The sequence below is a fragment of the Microtus oregoni genome, unplaced genomic scaffold (genome assembly GCF_018167655.1).
Source record: "Microtus oregoni isolate MIOR12 unplaced genomic scaffold, Mior012 000010F_ref0000083, whole genome shotgun sequence".
In the NCBI taxonomy this organism is placed as follows: Eukaryota; Metazoa; Chordata; class Mammalia; order Rodentia; family Cricetidae; genus Microtus; species Microtus oregoni.
The window spans coordinates 15,819,929-15,843,096 of NW_024543069.1; the positions used below are offsets into that span (position 1 = coordinate 15,819,929).

A 23,168-nucleotide genomic window follows, 5' to 3' on the forward strand; every position below is an offset into this window, starting at 1 on the left:
ATGCAAGTTATGGGATGACAGGCATGAGCCACCATGCTAGACTTCATTACTGAAATTTGGAAATCTATAACACATATTTCACAGGTTCACAACTGAGGAACAGTTATATATGAATTATTTTTATCACCTGTTGCTGTGATAAAACACCCTGACAGAAGCAACTTAAGAGAAGGAGAAGCTGGGTGGTGATGGCGCATGCCTTTATTCCCAGCACTTGGGAGGCAGAGGCAGGTGGATCTCTGTGAGTTCGAGGCCAGCCTGGTCTACAAGAGCTAGCTCCAGGACAGGCTCCAAAGCTACAGAGAAACCCTGTCTCGAAAAACAAAAACAAAAAGAGAGAGAGAGAGAGAGAGCAGGAGAGAGAGAGAGAGAGAGGGGGGGGGGGAGGGTTTGTTTTGGTTCACAGCTCAAGGGAGGATGTAACAGGGGAGTCCTGGAGGCAGAAGCTTAAGACAGGTCTGTAGTCTCAGAGCTCACTATGTAGCTCAGGCTAGCATGCAACTTGTGAACCTCTTCCTTAGCCTCTTCAGTGCTGTGATTATAACATGGGTGTGACCACATCTGGCTCAAGGCTTTTCTGGTTGGAAGGTTGTTTTAGTTTTTGTTTGCTTTGTATTATCACCATCCATTAAAAAACAAAATCATACACAAAATATTATGCATACAAACACAGACCTGGATAAATACAAAACTCTTCCCTAAAATTTTGCACTGGTAATTTTCTCCTGTTGTATTTTTTAGTTGGCTGCAGAAATTTAGCATTGAGTAAATGATAGTTTAGCTGAAGTAGAACAAGGCAGGACAGACCAATCATCAGCACTGCTCACACAGTTCATTTCCAACATGACTTCACTCTGGCACCTGGAACAGATCGGCCTAGAGAAATAGCGAAAACACAACAGATTGTTACCTTTAACAACCTGACCAGAAAAGCGTACACCTGTCAACTGTAATATGTGTCTTTAGGAAACAAAAAGCTGGGTGCCAGGCAGGCTTCTGTGGAATCTCAATTGCTTGCTCACTTCACTTTGTGGTCTTAAAGTATAAAATGAGGATGCAAACTGGACCCCATACCAAGGGCTTTCAGGAACTGTCCTGGCTTTGATGGCGTCTTTATTCCACTCTCACTGGGGTCAGAGTGCTCATTCAAGAGAAAGTCCCACAACATATCCACTAAAGAGAAATCAGTACTATAGCTAAGGAGTAATATTAGAACAAATTATTTATTTATTTTTTTTCCTTTTTTCTCTTTTAAAATATTTATTTATTTATTATGTATACAATATTCTGTCTGTGTGTGTATGCCTGCAAGCCAGAAGAGGGCACCAGACCCCATTACAGATGGTTGTGAGCCACCATGTGGTTGCTGGGAATTGAACTCAGGACCTTTGGAAGAGCAGGCAATGCTCTTAACCTCTGAGCCATCTCTCCAGCCCAGAACAAATTATTTAAAATACTGACAAAAGTCAGGCATAATGGCACATGCCTGTACTCCTAGCACCTTGAAGTTCAAGGCCATCCTTGACTACATAGTAAGTATGAGGGCTATATGAGGCCCTTCCTAAAAATAAAATAATAGGGTCTTGTCTAAATAACCACAACAAATTCAATAAATAAGTAACTTAACCAGCTGCTTACTGAATAGATCTGCTGCCTGTGCCATAAAAGGAAATTCATGCCTACTGCTGCAAGACTAGTCAAAAGCCACTGGAGAGATCAGTGGTCCTGGGAGGGGAAATTTAGGTTAGTGCCGCTTTCAGCCCTTGTCACAGAACCTACTTTCTACATTGGACAGCAGTCCATACAAAACCTCAACTGATCAAAGTGCTGAAAATAAGTGATAGTTGAGTACTCAGTCCTAAATGAGACGTTTATATTAACCATTCCCTGCTACCCCACCAAAACTCAGGGGTCCCTGTGAGAGCTGGCGGATGATGTAGAAATGCTGCCTTCTGAACATGACATGGCCATTGCACTCACGAGCTCACAGTAGCTATGATTACCTGAACACGATCAATCCACTCAACATTACAGCATGGCTGGGAGGGGGACTCAGAAGATTCCACCCCAAACTTAGGAGCTGTTGACAATTGTCGGCTGCTGGGAGAAGAGTTATTTTTCTTCCAGAGTACCGTTGCTGCAGATTGCCCATGCTCCAGTGGTTAGACCCAAAGATATGAAACAATTGTTGCACTCAGTGAGCTCTAAAAAAAAAAAAAAAAAAAAAAAAAAAAAAAGATACAAATGTGGGAGGGGTTCAAGTGGGGAAAGTGGGAGAACTGTATATGATCAAGACACATGTATACATGTAAAGTATTACTAAAGAATAAAAAATAATAGAGTAAATTAATTTGTTTTTTTGACCCTACCATTTGGGATGTCACTATGGACTACACAGTAAGACCCTGTCTGAAAACAAAAACTCCAATGATGTGGCATCCATAAAATGAATGACAAGAAGGGAGGAGTTAGAGAAGACAAGAAGAATGATAAGAGTATGATTGCTAAGTCGTTAATAAGCTGTGGAAGGAAGAGAAAGCAAAATCAGCAAAAGCGCAACAAAACTGACAGCATTTAAAATGAAGAAAGCATTGCCATTATGTTTGCAGTGACGTTTGAAAACTGGCCAATCATGAATTCAATAAAAATTTTTAGAAAAGCTCTTTCTTCGGCATCACAGAAATACTAAATCTATTATCTCAACCTTTGCAGCTCCATGAGCTTCCAAGGATTCTTAGAAAGAAAGAAAGAAAGAAAGAGAAGTCACTTAAAATGCACAACTGTGGATGCCAAGGATGGTAGCTTCAAGAAGTTGCCATGGCATAAAAATATGATGCAGCAGATTGAAATTCATCTCATTCACCCTGTGTACCTAGCGGTCCCCAACACTTATTCCATCAAATTGGGGCAATAGGACAGCCTCATTCGTTCTGTGGATAAGATAACCGTGTTTCCATTTAGCCGGGCACGAAGCCGCCTGCATCCTGATACCAAAGAGTCCTAACCTTTCTGGCGGGCCCACAGGGCAGAGGAGTTACGGGAACCTCCAGCGGGAAGTTTTGTACTGCATTAAATAAACACAAAGACAAAGTCTCCTAAACTCACTGCAGCCTCTGACCCTGCACAATATTACCAGGGAATGGGCCAGTCCCGCAAGAAAAAAAAAAAAAAAAGCAAAAAAAAAAAAAAAAACCTTTGCTCACGTGGCGACGAGAGCCCAATAGCTTAGGCCCACGAGTTCCACGCGAGCGCATGCGCAACCGGAATCCCGGCATTTGCGTCGCTTTATCCTAGACGTTCGGTACGCAGGCGTTATTCCTCCCTTGGCGTCAGAATCGAGGGAATTAATGGTTCCTAGCAAACGTCGTTCGGTAACGCCACCACCGGAGCTGGCCCTGATTGGTTGGCTTGGAAAGGGGGCGGGCGGGGGACTTATTTGGGAAAGGAACCACTTCCCGGAGCGCGAGGCAGGAAGTCATCCTGTACCACCGGTGTCGGCCGAGCAGGGCGCAGGCTGCTGGGGCAGCGGAGACCTCCTGGCAGCGGGCGGGCAGGCGGGCGTTCGGGTACCGCCGCAGTTGCGAGCCCGCCACCATCGCAGCGCCACGGCCCGCTCCGCCAGCCTCGAGCCCGGCGCGGTCGCCGCGGGGGCTCCTGCAAACTCCCTGAAGCGGCTCCTCGGGGCAGCGACCCAGGCTTTGCCTGGGCCACCGGCCGGGGAATCTGGATCCGTGCTGCAGAACAGCGAGCAGTCTCCCCGTGTCCGCCCTCCTGGCGGTGAGCCCCCGAGACCCTGGTCCAGAGCGGCTGCCTTGGACCTGGGACTAGATTGATCCAAAACGCCAGGCCACCATAGACCGGGCTCTGAGTCGTCTCTGATATGTCACCGACCATCTCCCACAAGGACAGCAGTCGGCAGCGGCGGCCAGGCATGTTCAGCCACGCTCTGGATATGAAGACTGGCCCGCTGCCGCCGGGCGCCTGGGATGACAGTCACTCGGACTCTGTGGGCGGGGAGGGGGACCGAGAAGCTCTTCTTGGGGATGGCAGCCCCGGTGACTTCCCAAAAGCTCCGCGGAGCTACCGAGCCGAACTAAGTAGCATTTTGTTACTGCTCTTTCTTTACGTGCTCCAGGGCATTCCCTTAGGCCTGGCCGGAAGCATCCCTCTCATTTTGCAGAGCAAAAATGTTAGCTACACAGACCAGGCTTTCTTTAGTTTTGTCTTCTGGCCTTTCAGTCTTAAGTTGCTCTGGGCGCCCTTGGTTGATGCTGTCTACTTTAAGAACTTCGGTCGTCGAAAGTCCTGGCTTGTCCCTACTCAGTACATACTAGGACTCTTCATGATATATTTATCCACCCAAGTGGACCATTTGCTCGGAAATACTGATGGTAGAACACCCGATGTCGTTGCTCTCACTGTGGCATTCTTCTTGTTTGAATTCCTGGCCGCCACTCAGGACATCGCTGTGGACGGTTGGGCGTTAACTATGTTATCCCGGGAAAACGTGGGCTATGCTTCCACATGCAATTCTGTGGGCCAAACAGCAGGCTATTTTTTGGGCAATGTTTTGTTTTTGGCTCTTGAATCTGCTGACTTTTGTAACAAATATTTGCGGTTTCAGCCTCAGCCCAGGGGAATCGTTACCCTTTCAGGTAGTGTACCAAACTATTATACTGTCAGCTTGATTTTATGCTTGTGAATGCTTTTGACGCGAAACTTTGGATGGGCTCTCTCTTTTGCTTGCGTTTAATTTTTTTTAATGACGCACAAAATATTTTACATCATTTCTCTTTAAAATGAACACACACCACATTGACTTTCATTATGAGATTTTCATACATGTATATATGTACTTTGCTCATGCTCTCTTCCTTAACACACCCTTCTCTCCTCCTCCCTCCTAGTCCTCTTCCTTCAAATAGTTCACACACAATGTTTTTCCCTTCTGGATTCGTTGTAGGAGAGAAATCATGTGACATTTTTCCTTTTGAGTTTGGGTTATTTCTGAATTCTGTTTACTGGATTTTTTTTTAAGGGTCTGCATAGCCAGCCTCGAGTTCAGTCCAGCTTCAGCTTCCTGAGTGCTGAGACTACAAGCATGTGCCCCTACACCTGGCTTTTTTATTAAGTTTACCAGGCATCTAGATGGTAGATGAGTTAAGTGTGTGGCCTGTTTTGTTAAAATGTGTTTCTTTCAAGTATTGCTAAAGCCAGCCTTTGACATTAGCACAGATATTGATCAGTAAGTACTCTTCAGTGAAAAGTGAAAGTAACTGATAAAAATAACAAAATTTTGAGATAATGATCTATGGGCATTTCTTGATGCACAAGTGCATATTTTTTTTTTTTTTTTTTTTTTTTTTTTTTTTTTTTTTTTTTTTTTTTTTTTTGGTTTTTCGAGACAGGGTTTCTCTGTGGCTTTGGAGCCTGTCCTGGAACTCGCTCTGTAGACCAGGCTGGTCTCGAACTCACAGAGATCCGCCTGCCTCTGCCTCCCGAGTGCTGGGATTAAAGGCGTGCGCCACCATCGCCCGGCCACAAGTGCATATTTTAAAAACATTCATTTAAGCACGGTTTACATTTTTCTTTTGTGTTTCAGTGGACTGAGCTGTCTAGTTTCTCGCTTTCTGAACCTTTCCCAGCTTTGCTGTTTGACAGGTCATCCTCTCTAGCTGTCTGTCGAATGGTCAGGGCAGTAAATAGAAGCATTCCGCACTTGGCAAAGTGACAGGGTTCTAAGGGCCTTCTGCAAATGAGCGTGCCTGCCAACTAAGAACAGTAGAGATGGACATCGGAGAGGCCCAGAGCAGCCAGCCATTGACTGTGGTGGAGATAACAGTTGACATTTCTCATGGTTGGATCTTTATTTAGGCTGATGCTGTTTTTTTTTTTTTTGAATAGCTGTTTGAATAACTGAAGAACTTTGTTCTCCAGAAGATTCTAAAATAGTTCACTTTAAAATTTAACTTTTCTTTCTGTACTTTTGATTTTGTTTAAAACATTTTGAGTTAAAGAGTTAAAGCATTAACTTTAATACTTACACATATCATATTACCAGTTTTGAGGTTTCTGTGACTTGGTAATAGCGAAACTAAATTCTGTGGATTCTGTTTCTGTTTGTGTGTCCCTGGTGCTGGGAAATGAGCCCAGTACTCCTGCATAAAAGGCAGACTGTTTCCACTGTGCTGAGTCCCTATCCCATTAGCCACTGGGAGTTTTTCCTTTTGTTTCCCTCTTGACCTTTGTTTAGTCCTGAGATATTGAAAGGAGTCTAGACTGGTATCAAATGCCCATCCATCTCAGCATCCACGTACTTAAGTTATGCACCACCACGCTCAGTTTAACCAGCGGGTGGTTTTGAGGAATTTAAGGCCCTGAAATCATAGAAGGAAATACCATTGCCTAGGTATGTAAAGAGGAGAGAAACACACTCTCTAGAAAATCCCCATATTAGAATCCATAACTTAGAAGCAAACCAAACAGCCAAGGACTTGAGTGTTAACTCTGGTTCAGAGCTCTTGTTGCTCTGCAGGGGTCCTGAGTTTGGCTCCCAGCACCCATATGGTGGTTTACAGCCCTCCATAACTCCAGTTTGGGAGGACCCAGTACCCTCTTCTGGCCTCCATAGACACCAGGAACACAAAGTGCACTCACATACATTCGGGGAAAACACTAATACACATGAAAGTAAACAAACCTTTAATTTTTTTTTAATTCTGTAATTAATCACAGGTACTGCGTAAGGAATGTACTGAAAAAGAACAGTTTTGACTTTAGAAGGCAGTCATCTGGATGGCAAATTGAGAGAGGGATGATGAGAAGAGATAAAATCAAAACTTTGAGTCTACTGACTGGCTTTTTCATGGCTTCAGGACAGTCCCAAATGCAGAAGGAGGCCTTTTCCTTCTTATACCCTTTGTTTTCCAAGATCCTGGACAGGCAAAGAGAGACCCTTTAAGCAGGAAGGGATTTCAAAGACAAGAAAGAGAGAGAGAGAGAGAGAGAGAGAGAGAGAGAGAGAGAGAGATGCATTTCTTTCTTCATTTTTATGATGACAAAACTGCTATCAAGCAACTAATTAGGGACATGTACTCTTGGAGCTTAGGTGTTCGTGGCTTTTTTTTTTTATTTATTATGTATACAATATTCTGTCTGTGTATATGTCTGCAGGCCAGAAGAGGGCACCAGACCTCGTTACAGATGGTTATGAGCCACCATGTGGTTGCCGGGAATTGAACTCAGGACCTTTGGAAGAGCAGGCAATGCTCTTAACCACTGAGCCATCTCTCCAGCCCTGTTCGTGGCTTTTAATCTAATATTTTGCCTGTAATTGGTGGGACGATAGAAAAACCTCATGGCAAACCTTTAGATCTAAATATGTGCTGATGGAGCTGTTGTCTTTTGTTTTTCAGACCAATGCAGCTTTGTGGCTCCATGTAGCTGAAAAGATCACCCACTTTTAGAATCCCTTGTTCTTAGAAGTGATAGCTTAAAGTTTTAATTTTTTAACTGACCTATGCAGAGCCACCATGTGGGTGCTGGGAACCAAATGTGAGTCCTCTGGAAGAGCAACCAGTGCTCTTAATTGCTGAGCCACCTCTCCAGCCCCCACATGGCTTTTAAGTTTGCTTTAAAATAAGATAAGTATGTATATATAGGACTCAGTCAGAGAAAAGGTGCTTGCACCTCAAGCCTAAGACAGGATTTCGATTCCTGGAACCCACAGTGGGAGGAGAGAACCAACTCCCAAAAGTTGCCCTCTGACCTTCACATGTACTCTGTGATGTGTGTGCCGTGCACATGCATACAATAATAAGAGCGATAATAAAATAATTGACTTTCATTCAGTTGTGTGGGGAGAAGTTAGGTGACCCCCCCAGAAGTGGTAAGGGATTTTTGTACTACTAGGGATAACATTAAAATATTGTCTTATACTAAAATATCAATACAAACAAGATGGTTCAGTGTCTAGGGTGCCTGCTGCCAAGCCTGATGACTTGTGTTTCTATCCCTGTGATCCATATGATGAAGAAAGAAAACTATTTCCCACAAGTAGTCCGCTGACCTCCACCCCACACATACATACATGTACATGCACATGACTAGCTAAATACCATGCCAAGAAGTCGGTGTGGGGATATAAACTGTTGACTTTGATTTCACTAATAAGCCATGTGGGAGAGGGTAGGTGGCCGTGTATATGGTTGTGTGTGTGTGTGTTTGCATGCAGTTTTACTCCATGTATGTATAGACAGTAACTAACACGACAGTCATGGCTGACTGATTAGTTTACCTTAAGATTCCTTTCTGTTGTCACGCTCCTCTTATCCACAGCTTTTTTTTTTTTTTTTTTTTTTTTTTTTTTTTTGGTTTTTTCGAGACAGGGTTTCTCTGTGGTTTTGGAGCCTGTCCTGGAACTAGCTCTTGTAGACCAGGCTGGTCTCGAACTCACAGAGATCCGCCTGCCTCTGCCTCCCGAGTGCTGGGATTAAAGGCGTGCGCCACCACCGCCCGGCTCCACAGCTTTTTTTTAACGGGAGAGCAGAGCATCACTGTAACCCAGCTGTCCTGGCTATCCTAGAGTCATTGACAGTGTGCTGCCTCAAACTCTAGGATTGCAAGTGTGTGCCGTCAGCTGGGCTTGCTTTTGGTCTTTATAGTTGTTACACGAGCAATGCTCCCTCTCTCCTCCACTAGCCTGTCAAATGCCGGGTTACAGGTGTACATCACACTGTGGTAGGTAGGTACTGTTTGTGCTGTTTGATTTCCCTTTTAGCCCCCAAGTGAATAACTCATTTTCTCTCTGTGATTGACAGCATTTGGTAGTCTTGCTGTTTTTCACTTTAGTTACTTTGATAGTTTCATAGTTTACTAGTTTTACAGAATAGTATGATTATAAAGGAATATTGGAACCTGATGTGGTATTTTGATTTTGATTTTTGAGACAGGGTCTTAGGCAGTCCTGGCTACTCTGGAAGTCACTATGTAGACCAGGTTGACCACAAATCCAGAAAAATCTACCTGCCTCTTCCTCTGCTTCCCATGTGTTGGGATTAAAGGTGTGTGCTACCTTGCCTTGTCCTAATATTCCTTACTAAGCTATTTCCCTGTAAGATTGATGTGGAAGAATATCCATAGCTTGAACTACCAGCCACTGTAAAAATACACCATGAGCTCTATAATGACACCATATAGTAAGATACATAAGATGAATTCTTTTTAAAATTTTTTTTAAATTTATTTATTTATTATGTACACAATATTCTGTCTCTGAGTATGCCTGCAGGCCAGAAGAGGGCACCTGACCCCATTACAGATGGTTGTGAGCCACCATGTGGTTGCTGGGAATTGAACCCAGGACCTTTGGAAGAGCAGACAATGCTCTTAACCTCTGAGCCATCTCTCCAGCCTCTCTTTTTAAAAATTTTAAGGTTGATATATTGTTTATTTATTTATGTGTGTATATGCACACTTACGTATGTGTCCGTGGAGGTCAGAGGACAGCTAAGTGGAGACAGTTCTCTTTTACCTTTATGTGGGCTCCAGAGATTCTACTCAAGTGGTCAGGTTTGTACAGCAGGTATGGTTCCTGGCTGAACCCTTTTGCCAGGTCCCTGACCTTGAGCTTTTGCTTTTCTTTGTACTGCTTTTCGCCTGAGCTTACAATGGACTGGTGTTCCAGAATTTATATTAAGTGTGTGTGTGTGTGTGTGAAAAAAAAAATTTTCTTTTTTCCGAGACAGGGTTTCTCTGTGTAACACTGGCTGTCTTGTCCTTGAACTTGCTCTTTAGTCCAGGCTGACCTTGAGTACCTGCTTTCTGCCTCCCTAGTGCAGATCAGAGGCACACGCCCTCCCTGCTTGGCCAACTTTTATATTTTTATTCATCAGTGGTGAATTACTACCTGCTCTTAATGTCTGCATTCGTGGGTGTATTAGACAAGTTCTTGTAGGCACTTTTGAATATTCAGTCAAATAGCGTGTTTGTGAAAGTAGGACATCACCTTTGTCATCTTGGTCATTTTGGAGAGCTGATTGTGTACTTTCACCGTGATTAGTACACTGTACTCTGGAAGCGATGTTAACGAACAACAGACATGGCCAGTGTGGTTAGTGGTTATGCTGCAGCAGGGATTAGACTTTCTTTCCTGTTCTTCATGCTTTATTTCCCTCAGAGCACAAGGAAATCAGAAATAGTCTTGCCTGTGCATACCATGTCCTTCTGTTGGCATTGGCATAAAGGGATTTAAATTCTAGTTGAAGATTTTTTTCATTAGACTCGTTAAGATGTAGTAAGCAAATTTTCCTTGAGAAGTGAAGCTCCCATAACCTAAAGTATAATGGAAGAATCTATACTTTTCATTTCATTCTTTTTTGTTTATTTGTTTTTGTTTTGAAGACAGGGTTTCTCTGTATAGACCTGGTTTTTTTGTTTTGTTTTGTTTTGTGTGTTTTTTTTTTTTTCAAGACACAGTTTCTCTGCAGCTTTGGAGCCTGTCCTGGAACCAGCTCTTGTAGACTAGGCTGGCCTTGAACTCACTGAGATTCGCCTGACTCTGCCTCCTGAGTACTGGGATTAAAGGTGTGCACCACCATGGCCGGCTGGTCATTTAATTCTTATCAAAACTTTTAATTGGCATTTCTGTTGGCAGAATTATTAAACCACCAAAAAAAGCTTTCTTAATGAAAATACTGCTTAAGTTAAACTCTAAACAAATCTTCATTTGTCTCACTTTATTATTATTTTTTTTATTTATTTATTATGTATACAATATTCTGTCTGTGTGTATGTCTGCAGGCCAGAAGAGGGCACCAGACCTCATTCCAGATGGTTGTGAGCCACCATGTGGTTGCCGGGAATTGAACTCAGGACCTTTGGAAGAGCAGGCAATGCTCCTAACCACTGAGCCATCTCTCCAGCCCCTCACTTTATTATTTTTAATGAGTACAAGTGTATAGGCTCACGGGGACCAGAGGCACCTGGAGCTGGCGTTACAGGCCAGAGGCCTGGAGCTGGCGTTACAGGCCAGAGGCACCTGGAGCTGGCGTTACAGGCCAGAGGCACCTGGAGCTGGCGTTACAGGCCAGAGGCACCTGGAGCTGGCGTTACAGGCCACTAGGTGTGAGTACTGGACACGTTGAGACAGATGTGTTCATGTCTGAATCAAGGGGCAACTCCTATGGCAGCTTCGTAGTGAGCTCGGGCAGCATTTGGTAGTTTATCATACAGTGTATATTACAGAGGGGATGTGTGTAACCATGCTTTGCACATTCATATCTTGTGTGTGCTCTATTACTGCTGTTCTTTCTGGCTGTTAGGAAGGCTCTTCTAAACCATTGTTCTCTCCCACCTATACACTTGTTCAAGCTCCTTCCGTGAAACAATACAGACAGTACACCGTGTCTTCATCTGCAGATACTGCAAAGAGGTTAATCTTAAAGAGATTAAACATGTACAAAGTTTAGAAATAAAAAAATTAAAATATGAGCTGGCAAAGAGAGTTCAATGGGTACTTGCTGTGCAAGCCTGACCATCTGAGTTCAATCTCTAGAACCCACAGTGGAGGCAGACTCCCCAGGGTTGTTTGACCTCCTCAGGAACCTGCATCTGTACTCTGACACATATATTACACACACACAGCACACACTCACACTTGTGGTGGACATCTGAAGCAAATAATCATGTGTTTGGTTTGGAATGGAGTGTTTAGTTTTTCATTTAAAAACAGGTGTATATATACGCTAGGCTGGCTTTGAACTCACTGTCTAGTGAAGGATGATCCTAAGTCTTGTCCCTTCTGGCTCAGCTTCCCAAGTGCTAGAATTATTGGGATGTTCCAGCCCACCCGGCTATTTCTCTTTTTGAGATGGTCTTGCTGTGTATCTCTGGCTGGCCTTGGATTAACTTTGTAGCCTAAACTAGCCTCAAAAGCCTCCTGAGTGTTGGGATTACAGGTGTGCACCGTTGTGCTTGGTTCAATCATGCATTCTTTATCATCTAAATTGTCATAATTTAATACAGGAAATGCTTGGGTGTGTAACTATAGCCAATGAACCTTATGTGGTGTAAAAATCTTTTCTTTCCCTTATCTAAATTAGATCTGTAGCCTTCCCCCAAAGGTAAGTATTAGTCAGTTTTGTGTCTGTATGTTTAAAGAGTCAGGACGACTTCATTCATCTGCTGTGCCTCAAACAAAGTTTATAGCATAACATTAGGGTATTTTTAGTTAAGGAAAGTTGTATTTTATTTATTATCAATGAAGTTATATTTCAAAAATTAATTATAGACTAAAACATTCTTAATTTCAGATTTTCTTTTTTTCTGGGGAACTGTATTTTTAATAACAACGACATTAGTAGCCCTTCTGAAAAAAGAAAACAAGGAAGTGTCAGTAGTAAAAGAAGAAACCCAAGGGATTACAGATACTTACAAGCTGCTGTTTGCAATTATAAAAATGCCAGCAGTTCTGGCATTTTGCCTTCTGATTCTAACTTCAAAGGTAAGAGATTTTTAAACAAATTTATTATTATCACGGAATACTTTCAATGTCTTTTCATAAGTCCCCTTCTAATACCATAGGATTTAAAACTGAAAAGCAATATTTCCTGCGTATTAAATATATTTTTAAGTGATTTCAAATATCACATCTAAGTAAGCTATACATCTTGGAATCTTGAAGTTATGTCCATATGTAGATACTGTTGACAATAGTAACGGTTGAAATGAGAGTGAACACCTTGAAGTGAATAGTTTTCTACTATTGTAAGGATCGCGTCCTTAATATTGGGGTGTAATGTCATTTACTGAGAATGTGGCTTACAAAGATAAGGAAGTGTATATGTATTTAAAAATCTATTGAATTATTTTTTTCAAAATATTGAAAGGAAATTTACCATGAAACAAATAGGATTACTGGTAATTTACATTCTTCATGAAGATGTCTTTGCTTGGCCAGGTGGTAGTGGCACACACCTTTAATCCCAGCACTTAGGAAGAGTGAGTTCCAGGACAGCCAAGGCTACATAAAGAAACCCTGCCTTGAACCTCCCCTGCCTCAAAGTCTTTGCTTAGCCAGATATTGTAACTAATGCCTGTAGTCCCAGTACAGGGGAAGTTGAGGCAGGAAGATTAATGTGACATCAAGGCCAACCTAGGTTATAGTGTAAGGCCCTGTCGCAGAAAGCAAAATAAGGCTCAGTTTTGTAGCCCTAAAACTTAAAGCTCTTATGCTTGAAGCAAGGTAAGCAAGTATATTCCTGTAGCATAGTCTCACAGTCTAGACTTTTACAGCATTTAAAAAATCCATCTACATGAACACTTTATAACAGGCCTAAATAAAGTAAATACTGTAGTTTCATTGTCTTCATTTTAATGAGTTACTCCTTTAATGATGGAGACATAGTTAGAAGATAACATTATATTCAGTCAGTCATTTAGAAATGAACACTTTTTGGCATGTTCCTTTGTTTTCTATTGTTTTTGCAATAGGGTCTCACTCTACATCCCTTGCTTGCCTAGAACTCAATACGTAGGCCGGGTTGGCCTTGAACTCACAGAGATCTTCCTACCTCTGCCTTTGGATTGCTGGTTTATTTGAGTTTCTTTTCTCTGTTATATGTGTGCACATATCTGTGTATATGCCTACTTCATATATATGTTTTTACAACAGTTTAAAAGTAGAATTGAATCATTGTGTGTAATTTTATAGTTTTTGTCCTATTCCAGACATATCCTGGTATCATTCGTATTTTAATTATGTTTAAATAGCTACATTAATAGTCATAATATGTAAATTTGCTATGAGTTTTTTTTTCTCATGATACATGAGACAGTATCATCATGTAGCCTAGGAGCTGGCTTCAGACAGTATATAGCTGATGATAATGTTGAATAGTGTTTTTTTTAAAAAAAGATTTCTTTATCTTTATTTTATGTATATGGGTAATTTGCTTGAATGTATGTCTGTAACACATGTGTGCAGTACCTGTAGAAGCCAGAAGAGGATGGTGGATCCCCTAAAACTAAAGTTACAGATGGCTGTGAGCTGCCATGTTGGTTCTGGGTACTGAACCCCTGTCCTTTGGAAGAGCACCTAGGACTCTTAATAGCTTAGCCTTCTTCCAAGCTCAGTGTTGAATGCTTAAGCTCCTTGCATCCGTCTCCCAAGTGTGAGGACTATGGTGTGTATCACATCTAATGTATGTTATTTATAGAGATAGTTTGTTCGTCTCATTACTCTAAATTCCATTTTATGAGTATGCTGGTATTTATTTTTCAGGATTTGTTTAGGTGGGTGTGGTTTATTATGAATAGTATCTCTGTAAATATTCGTGTAGGTGTTTTGTGAACCTTTATGCTTGTTACTCTTAGGTTAATACTGAGGAGTTAAATCACCAGGCTCTAGGGATTACATAGTATATACTTCTAGGCATTTATTTTTTAAATAGTGGCTCTTTCCGGACAGTTAAGTGAGGTAAGGGCAGAGAGACCTCTCTCTGCTTCCACCTTTAGCAGCATGAGGGGGTTCTTTTCAGAGGCCTGTCTGCTCAGGTGAAGCTGGAAAAAAAAATGTTTTTTTCAGGGTAAGTCAGTATAGAACAAAGTTGAAAAATTGGAGGTATTAAGGGAAATGAGAATGTGGGCTCAGGTGGGGGCATAGGCTTCTCAGGGAGTCTGTAGAAACCAGAGATGATTTTGCTTCTGAAGCTGCATCTGAGAGAGCTGTAAAGGAACAAATGCGATCAGAGTGACCGCTGAGGTGCATTGGACAGGAGTAATGCTGATAAGGTAAGGACTTAGTCACAAGGTTTTCAGTGGGGAGCTCAGGTATTTTTATAGTAAACAAATCAGTAGTCTCGTGCGATTCCCAGCAAGTGTCTGGGAAAGAAGCGGGGCTGTACTGGGAGGTATTATAGATCTGTCGTTATGCATGGCTTGCTGTCTCTTGACGTTCTTACTTAAAAATCATTACATAAGGAGAATATTTTCTCTGTGTAGGGAGTCTTCACAGCAAATGTTGTTAATTGCATAGCAATTCTTTTTTTCCCTCTTAGTTAATATTTTCTTTTGAGAACTTCAAAAGTAAGCACTGAATCTGCATCACTCCGCCCCCTGCCCCGGCCTCCCATGTTCCCCTTCATGATTCTTCATCATCATCTTTTTAAGACAGGGTTTCACTGTGCTATGTAGCCTAGGCTTTCCTAGAACTCACTCTGTAGACCAGACTGGCCTCAAACTCACAGAAATCAACCAAACCAAATAAACAAAAACCCCACCCCCCAAAAAGACCAGATTCTATAGAGTGGCCTTCTGTGTTGGAGTCGGGTTATGCATAGGTTTGTAGGAGCATCACAGAAGTCATATCTCTGTGTCTCCAGGGAATCGTGGAATCTATATCATGCTCTTATCCCCTGATGTTTTCTAGGTTTTGATTGCTTTATGAAGTTATAGTTTGTTCTTTTGTAACTAAACTGACTTCTAAGAAGATCCTCGGGACTAGCTGTCTTAGTTCAAACGTTGTCTCCACTTTTATCATCCTTACTCTTTATTGATGTTTAAGAATTAATCTCATTAAGCCGGGTGGTGGTGGCGTTCCCTTTAATCCCAGCACTTGGGAGGCAGAGTCAGGTGTATCTCAGTGAGTTTGAGGCCAGCCTGGTCTAAAGAGCAAGTTCCAGGACAGCGAGGGTATACAGAGAAACAAAAACAGCTAAAACAAAACAAAAAAAATCTAATTAATTATACTTTTTCTGCTTTTTTTTTTTTTTCCTAGACAGGCTTTCTCTTTATAGCCCTGGCTGTCCTGGAACTGGCTCTGTAGACCAGGCTGGCCTTGAACTCAGAGATCCACCTCCCAAGTGCTGGGACTAAAGGTGTATGCCACCATGCCAGGCTATTTTTCCATATTTTATTCAACCTTTCCAGTATACTGTTTTCTTAAAATTGATTTTGAAATGTTAGATATGTTTGGAAATTTTTATTTTAATTTATGAAAAATCGTCAAAAAATGTCAGCGAGTCTTCATTTTGATCAAATTTATTTATGGTTAACCAGAAACTTTTCTTTTAAATTTATGATATAGAAAACAGTACAATTTTAAACTTACAATAGATTGAACTGATGTTTGGTGTTTTGTTTTTATATATATTTTTTTTTAGGGGAAGGTCCCTCTACATTGCTCTGTCTGTCCTGGATCTCTATGTAGACCAGGCTGGCTCGAATTTCCAGAGAACTGCCTACATCTGCCTAATGAGAGTGAGGCTGAAAAGCATGCCTCTTCAACCGATTTATGCTTTTTTGAGACAGAGTCTCATTACATAGCCCAGGCTGTCCTGAAACTCACTATATAGACCAGGATGGCTTAGAACTCACAGCAGTTTGCCTGCTGCTGCTGCTGCTGCCTCCTAAAGGATCGGATTAAAGGCCTGGATTGAACTTTTTCAAAGTGGAAATGTATTTGTAATTAAAATTAACTACAGTTCTACCAGTATTGCATTTTCTATTGTTTTTCACTACATAATATTAGTAAACCAAAGTGCAAAATACACCTTCTGTAACTTGACAACTTTGCACTTGTGACTGGTGGGCTAAGAGATGAGACTGGAGGTTTTGTCGGACTTGCCTGTGTCTTGACATAGGCATCTCCTGTGTCAGATGCTAACCCACTTCTGTTCGTTTGTTGCAGATTGGCTTTTCAGCAGCAGATGCCGTGACAGGCCTGAAACTGGTAGAAGAGGGGGTGCCTAAGGAACATCTCGCCTTACTGGCCGTCCCGATGGTTCCTCTGCAGATAGTACTGCCACTGATCATCAGCAAGTATACCGCGGGTCCCCAGCCACTGAACATCTTTTACAAAGCCATGCCCTACAGGTAACAGCAGAGCCTGCTAAATAGCTGGTTATGTTCACTATTGTGCATCTGACAGTAGAGTGTAGGGGTAGAATTGGGGAAGGAGGCATGATGGAACTTTACTGTCACTGTTATTTAGAGGAAGTTTTTCTCTTTTTAGTCTTCTGGAATGTCCTTTTGTTGTTTGGGGGATAGGTAATATTTTTGTTTTCGTTACTGTTGTTTTGAAGGAGTGTCTCTATGTAGCCCTGGCTGTTCTGGAACTTACAGACCAGGCTGACTCAAACTCAGAGATCTGTTTGCCTCTGCCTCCTGGGTCTAAGATTAAAGGCATGTGCCACCATGCCGGGCTCTAGCCATTTTTAATACAGCTTACAGCTTACTCTTTAATGTAAAATGGATGTCAACTCAGTGTTTCTCTTTTTGTAGGTTATTGCTTGGATTAGAATATGCCCTGCTTGTTTGGTGGACTCCTAAAGTAGAGCATCAAGGAGGATTCCCCATATATTACTATATTATAGTGCTGCTGAGTTATGCATTACATCAGGTAAGCTAGGAGACGAGCTGCTCATGAAGTGTGTGTGTGTGTGTGTGTGTGTGTGTGTGTGTGTTTCTCACTAAACTGGTAGCTTGCCACATTGGCTAGGCTGGCTGGTCACTGCCTGTTTCTGCTTCAGAAGCTGGAGTTACAGGCACTCCCTTATTCATGGGTGAACATGTGAACTCAAGCCCCATAGTTGTAGAAGTGCCATCTTCCAGTCCCTGAGGAAAAAATTTCCCAGCTACTTTAATGAAGTTGAAGGTTTCCATGTTAATCTGACAATAAAGTAATTTGATGGTGAACTTAAGTCCAATGTCTTTAAACTTGGTGAGTGATAGTCATGAAATAATTTTTCTTCAAATTATTCCTTTATGGAGAATTTATTATATTTCAGAATTTTAACAAAGTTTACTCATACTAAGTAAGTATACCTTGATCTATTCATAGATGTAGGAAAGATGTTTGTGTTTATTTTTGGTTTTGAGACAGTCTCTGCCCGTATAACCAAGCCTAAGTTTGAACAGGTCTGAAACTGGCCCTATCAATCCAATCAGTCAATCAATAAAAAATTCCATAGTGGATCATATCTAACAAAACATAGGCTTGTAAAATTATTGGGGCCAGTATGTCAAATGCATATTTCTGTTTTGCACAAAATTAATGCTAGGCACATAACAGACATTAAAAAGAAACATTTGGTTCAGTTAGTGTCTCACTGTCTACCTAGGGAAAGAAATGTACGGACGATGCTGTTATAGTCCAAAGGCTTGTTTCTTTGGCTTTTGCTTTTCTTGGAGAATTTCTCAAAGCATAATCAGAGAAGCTTAGGCAATCACACAGGCCTTAAAGGAAAAAAGATTCAAGGTCTCCGACATGAGGTGTGGTGTATGGCAGCAATGTCGTCATTACTGATGTGCTGTGTGACCAGAAAACAGGGCTCCATAGTTTATGCTTCCTGCTTGGTGCCCCATGCTCAATCCCGAACACCCTGCACACAGAAAACAAAAGCCGAAAAGAAAAGAAACCTTCCACCATCCCAATGTTGCCTTCTTCTCACAGGTCACGCTGTACAGCATGTATGTGTCGATAATGGCTTTCAATGCCAAGGTCAGTGACCCTCTTATCGGAGGAACATACATGACCCTTTTAAATACTGTGTCGAATCTGGGAGGAAACTGGCCGTCTACAGTAGCTCTTTGGCTCGTGGATCCCCTCACAGTGAAGGAGTGTGTAGGAGCATCAAACCAGAATTGTCGAACACCTGATGCTATTGAAGTAAGTGTGTTTTAGTTTCCAGATAACAGTGAACAAGTTTTGAAATATGGTTAGTGGCTAAAAATCATATATACCGTAGTTTCAGTATGGAAATGTACATATTTTAGCACTATTATGATGAGGATTAATTGCGAATTTGTGTCAGTAAGACTAGCTTAGGTGAAGGTGCTTTTCAGGCAAACAGAGCACACTGGGGTTGCTGAAGTGCTCACAAATGAAACAATAATAGCTGGCTTTTACAGCGCGGGTGGTGTACTGCTTGCCCAGCATGCACAGAGTTGTGGGTTTACACAGAAAACCAAGCTTAGTGATGTGTGCCTTTAATCCCAGCACTTGAGGGCTGTGAGGAAGAAATTCAGAAGTCCAGGATATCCTCAGGTCCAGAATTTGAAGCCAACCTAGGCTATCTGAGACCCTGCATCTATAAAGCAAACCAGAAAAAAAGTTACAGAATATTTATTATACTTTTATTTTTATAGCTTTGCAAAAAACTTGGCGGCTCGTGTGTGACAGCTCTGGATGGTTATTATGTGGAATCCATTATCTGTGTTTTCATTGGATTTGGTTGGTGGTTCTTTCTTGGTCCAAAATTCAAAAAGTTACAGGATGAAGGACCATCTTCATGGAAGTGCAAAAGGAATAACTAATGCCAACATTACTGGACATTCTAGAAGGTAATTGTAGATTAGTTTTGCTGAGAAAGCTATGATAATCAGTGTATAGGGATATAAAATACTGCTTAATTTTAATTTTAAATGTCACATAGTTGAAAATAGAAATTTCTTTGTGTATTTGATCATATTTTTCCTTGCCTTCTCAGTGTATTTAATGTTTACTTAAGGCCAGGAAACAACTCTTTTGGTTGTATTACTTGATTTCTGTTAATTTACTGACCAAAGCATATTTTAAGCTACAGTGGAACAGTCATGGTGGTCACCATGCTGCCAAGTATTGTTGTTGGTACCTGTCATTGAGTTGTATGTAACATTTGGTACAATGTATCAAGTGGGGCAGAGCTTAATATTCAGGTACTAGCTGACTAGTTTGACCTTATTGGACGTTAATTCTCACTTTAAATTGTAAATTTGTAAAAATTTATGTGGACTCTGATGCAAAGAAAATGTAACTATTAAAACATTGAGTTTTTCTGATCATAATCGATTGTATAAATGAATCTGTTAAAATAACTATTTTAACTGTAATTTTTGCTTTTGTAAGCGTGGAAGATTTATAAAAAGATTATTCAAACTATTTTTTATAAATGAAATCTATGGTTTTTAATTTATTGATTTTCCTATCTCTCCTTTTTGGGGATGCTATTTTGATTTCTTGTTAACTCTTGCCCTAGGTTTACGCTATGATTTTGTCACAGGTGAGTCATGGCACACAGACAGCTAATGAGGGGATCAAGTTTGTGGTGTGCGTGTTTATGGTTGAGTTGTAAAAATAAAAACTAAATGTCATTCTTGCTGTAGTTTTTTTAATTACTGTGAGAAAAAAATGTAAACTTAAAATTAAAGTTCAGTGAGTTAACACCATAATCTTAAAGCTACTATTTTAAAAAGAGATTTTGTGCCTTTGATAGACCACTCTGTGGGAGAGCATTTCTTAATTTTAGGTAAGCACTTTATTCATGAAAATATTAATAATTATTTTATGCCAAATCAGGAATCGTATTTGCTTCTTTTTCTTTTTTTCTTTTTTAAAATTTATTTATTATGTATGCAATGTTCTGCCTGCATATATGCCTACATGCCCAAAGATGGCACCAGATATTATCATAGATGGTTGCAAGCTACCATGTGGTTGCTGGGAATTGAACTCGAAGAGCAGTCATCTCTGAGCCATTTCTCCAGCCCCCAGGTATTTCTGTTTTTTTAAACACCCAGATATTTCTGTTTTTTAAAACACATGCTTTTGGGGGGAACTCATTTTGCAAGTGTGTGGGTACCAAAGAAATAGTATTACTGTTGGATTAGTCCTAAGTATCTCTACAACATTTTACATATGAACTGAGTGCGATCACTTTTTGTTTTTGTTTTTTGAGCCAGGGTTTCTTTGTGTAGCCCTGGCTGTCCTGGAACTTGATTTGTAGACCAGGCTGACCTTGAACTCACAGAGATTCTCTAAAGGTGTGTGCCACCACTGCCCAGCCTAAGTTAATAACTTTTGATGAGCAAAGGCCAGGGAATTTCCCTACCCTAAACAACAAGCCTAGCCTTTGGATTTTGAAATAGTGTCTTATTGTGTAGCCCAGGATGGCCTCAGATTTGCCCTTGCCCTGCTGCTTTGGTCTCTCAGGTACTGAGATTATAGACGTGTGCCGCTACAAACTCTGAAAGAGAATAGCAGACAAGAGATAAACCAGAATGGTGGTTGTTGGAAGGTTGCTGATCAGAAGTTACCGTCTATCATGGCCTGGCAGCTCTCTCCAAAGCTTGGCAGCATGGGGACTACCCCCAACCCCCAGCCTGACTTCCTGCTCTCTACCTGATCTTCTCTGGAGAATATCCCTGGCCCAGGAAGACTGACATTGTCTGAAAGCTGTCTTTAAGCCTTGATGCCTGATTTATCTTTAGCATGACCCTCGGCACAGTTCCCTGCTAGAAGCCTTACCCCTGCTGCACATATGGTGATTAAACTTGTATTAGGAGCTTTGCTATAGGACCCAGCTGCCACAATCAAAGCCTCATGATAGGAGTGTGGTGTGCCACTTAGTGCAAAGTAGGGTTTGTCCCTGTATATTCCCTGGAATAAAGTTGGTAGGACTTACTGAAGTCATCTCCCAGAGGACTGTCTGTGTTGTACTCACAACTGTCTGAATCCTGTTCCCTGCTTCTGCTGCCTCCTCCCTCATGGATCAGTGCACCAACAATCTGGAGGAAAAAGCAGGATCACAGGTAACACTGGGAAAGGAAAAGAAAAAATGGAGTCCAGAAATTGTGAAGATGATTGGAAGGAGTGTTGTCCTAGGAAGCAAAAATAATGACAGTATGGGTGGGACCAGGGACTTGTTCCCAAACAAATGTTTTTCTAACGTTTTAATATTTTTAAGATTATTTTATTATTTTATGTATTATAAAAGTGTTTTGCCTCCATATTTGTATGTATGGACACAATAGGCATGCTTGGTACCCAGGGAGGCTGTTGGATCTCCTTGAACTGGAATTATAGCGACGTATGAGCTACCATGTTGGTTTGGGGGCTTGAACCCAGGTCCTCTGTAAGAGCAGCAAGTGCTGTTAACCATTGAGCCAAATCTCCAACTCCAAGAAGATAATATATTTTAATATTTATTATTGTAAAAATTAATTGATTAACCTCATTATTTTTGTCTTTTATGAAAACAAGAATTAAATGTTAATTCTTCAGGGTCAATATCAAAGTAATTTTGCTAGTTGCTCCTCAATCTAGAATTGAACAACAGCCCTCTGGCAGCTTCCTTTTTCTCAGCTCTTCCATCATCGGTCTATAGTCTTCATTACAAGTATATAGATTTCTTGTAAAGTGTAATCAGAAAATAAAACTTCTTCCTTTAGGATAAATGGTATCTCCTGAGTGATGAATTTGTTCTTCTCCATTGTCTAAGCCACATATTTCAACAAATCCTGTCCATCATAGTTCTGCCTACCACGTGCAAACCAGGTTGTAGGAGTGCTGTGTGCTCAATTTAAACTAAAGATGTCCTGTGGGCATTTCTCCTTTAAAATTAGCGGTGGGAGCTGGAGAGATGGCTGAGCAGTTCCAGAGAAACCGAGTTCATCCCATCACCCACATGGTGGTTCACAGTCCTCGATAACTCCAGTCCCACAGTATCTGGTGCTCTCTGGCTCCTGTGTGCGCTCGGTGCACATCCATGTGCTCAGACGAAACAGCAGCACACATAAAGATAAGCAACTATAAAAATCAACAGCTTCCAATTACTGCCTTGGCCCAGCACTACAAGAAGTTGAATAGAAGGAAACAAAGAAAGGCTCTTCCTTGGAGCACTGCACCTGTCTACTGTGGTCATCATCATAGGTTCCAGAAGTGTGACTTGTCACAGCCAAAACTTAGTACTTGATTCACGATACCATTCAAAACCCTCATATAAATTAATCAAGAGGATCCATGACTTTAAAAGGTAGGTGTTTGGTAATTCCTGTTTTATACAAAAAACAGAGGCACAGGACAAAGGTACGTGATTTTTCTTTTTCTTTTTTTTCCTAGTTTTTCAAGACAGGATTTTTCTGTGTAACCCCAACTATTCTGAAACTTACTTTGTACACCAAGCCAGCCTCAAATGCACATAGTTCCACCTGCCTCTGCCTCCTGAACGCTGGGAGTGAAGGCGTGCATGACCACGCTCAGCGGTAAATAAGGACAGATTGCCAGTGCAAGCAGTCCAGCTATGGTCCCCCACCATGAAACAGCTGAGCTGCTGTTCCTCTCCTCTCTCCACTCAGCTGTTCCACGTCACAGCTCCTTTGCACCATCTGAATTAGCTCCCAAACAAGGACAG

At 41.4% G+C, this 23,168-nt stretch overlaps 1 protein-coding gene and 1 long non-coding RNA gene across 6 annotated transcripts; one reads left to right on the top strand and one right to left on the bottom strand.

The window, feature by feature from the left end:
* Positions 1-755: 755 nt before the first annotated feature.
* Positions 756-3,104, bottom strand: LOC121452732. Its single transcript, XR_005974915.1, has 3 exons — positions 3,006-3,104; positions 2,004-2,204; positions 756-876 (listed from the first exon to the last, which is right to left on the bottom strand). It is a non-coding gene; the product is annotated as an uncharacterized LOC121452732 (long non-coding RNA).
* Positions 3,105-3,457: 353 nt separating this feature from the next.
* Positions 3,458-22,217, top strand: Slc33a1 (solute carrier family 33 member 1). Of its 5 annotated transcripts, XR_005974924.1 has the most exons (8): positions 3,458-4,655; positions 12,312-12,502; positions 16,688-16,872; positions 17,281-17,398; positions 18,452-18,667; positions 19,147-19,341; positions 20,016-20,039; positions 20,969-22,217. XR_005974924.1 is itself a non-coding variant. In XM_041659127.1 (7 exons), exons 1-6 carry the CDS (start codon positions 3,881-3,883, stop codon positions 19,312-19,314), a joined length of 1,653 nt encoding a protein of 550 aa, XP_041515061.1. In that variant the 5' UTR covers positions 3,458-3,880; the 3' UTR covers positions 19,315-19,341; positions 20,969-22,217. The 5 variants fall into 5 exon arrangements, 3 of the variants coding, with proteins under 3 accessions (XP_041515061.1, XP_041515060.1, XP_041515059.1); XR_005974923.1 differs by having other exon boundaries at positions 19,147-20,039; XM_041659127.1 differs by lacking the exon at positions 20,016-20,039.
* The last annotated feature ends 951 nt before the right edge of the window (positions 22,218-23,168 follow it).

What these genes read in the sequence shown, in the direction of transcription:
- Slc33a1 (XM_041659127.1), top strand. Translation starts at nt 3,881, where the DNA reads ATGTCACCGACCATCTCCCACAAGGACAGCAGTCGGCAGCGGCGGCCA. An exon ending in TACAAAGCCATGCCCTACAG is followed by an intron (nt 16,873 to 17,280) that starts GTAACAGCAGAG and finishes CTCTTTTTGTAG; the next exon opens with GTTATTGCTTGGATTAGAAT. An exon ending in TGAGTTATGCATTACATCAG is followed by an intron (nt 17,399 to 18,451) that starts GTAAGCTAGGAG and finishes TTCTTCTCACAG; the next exon opens with GTCACGCTGTACAGCATGTA.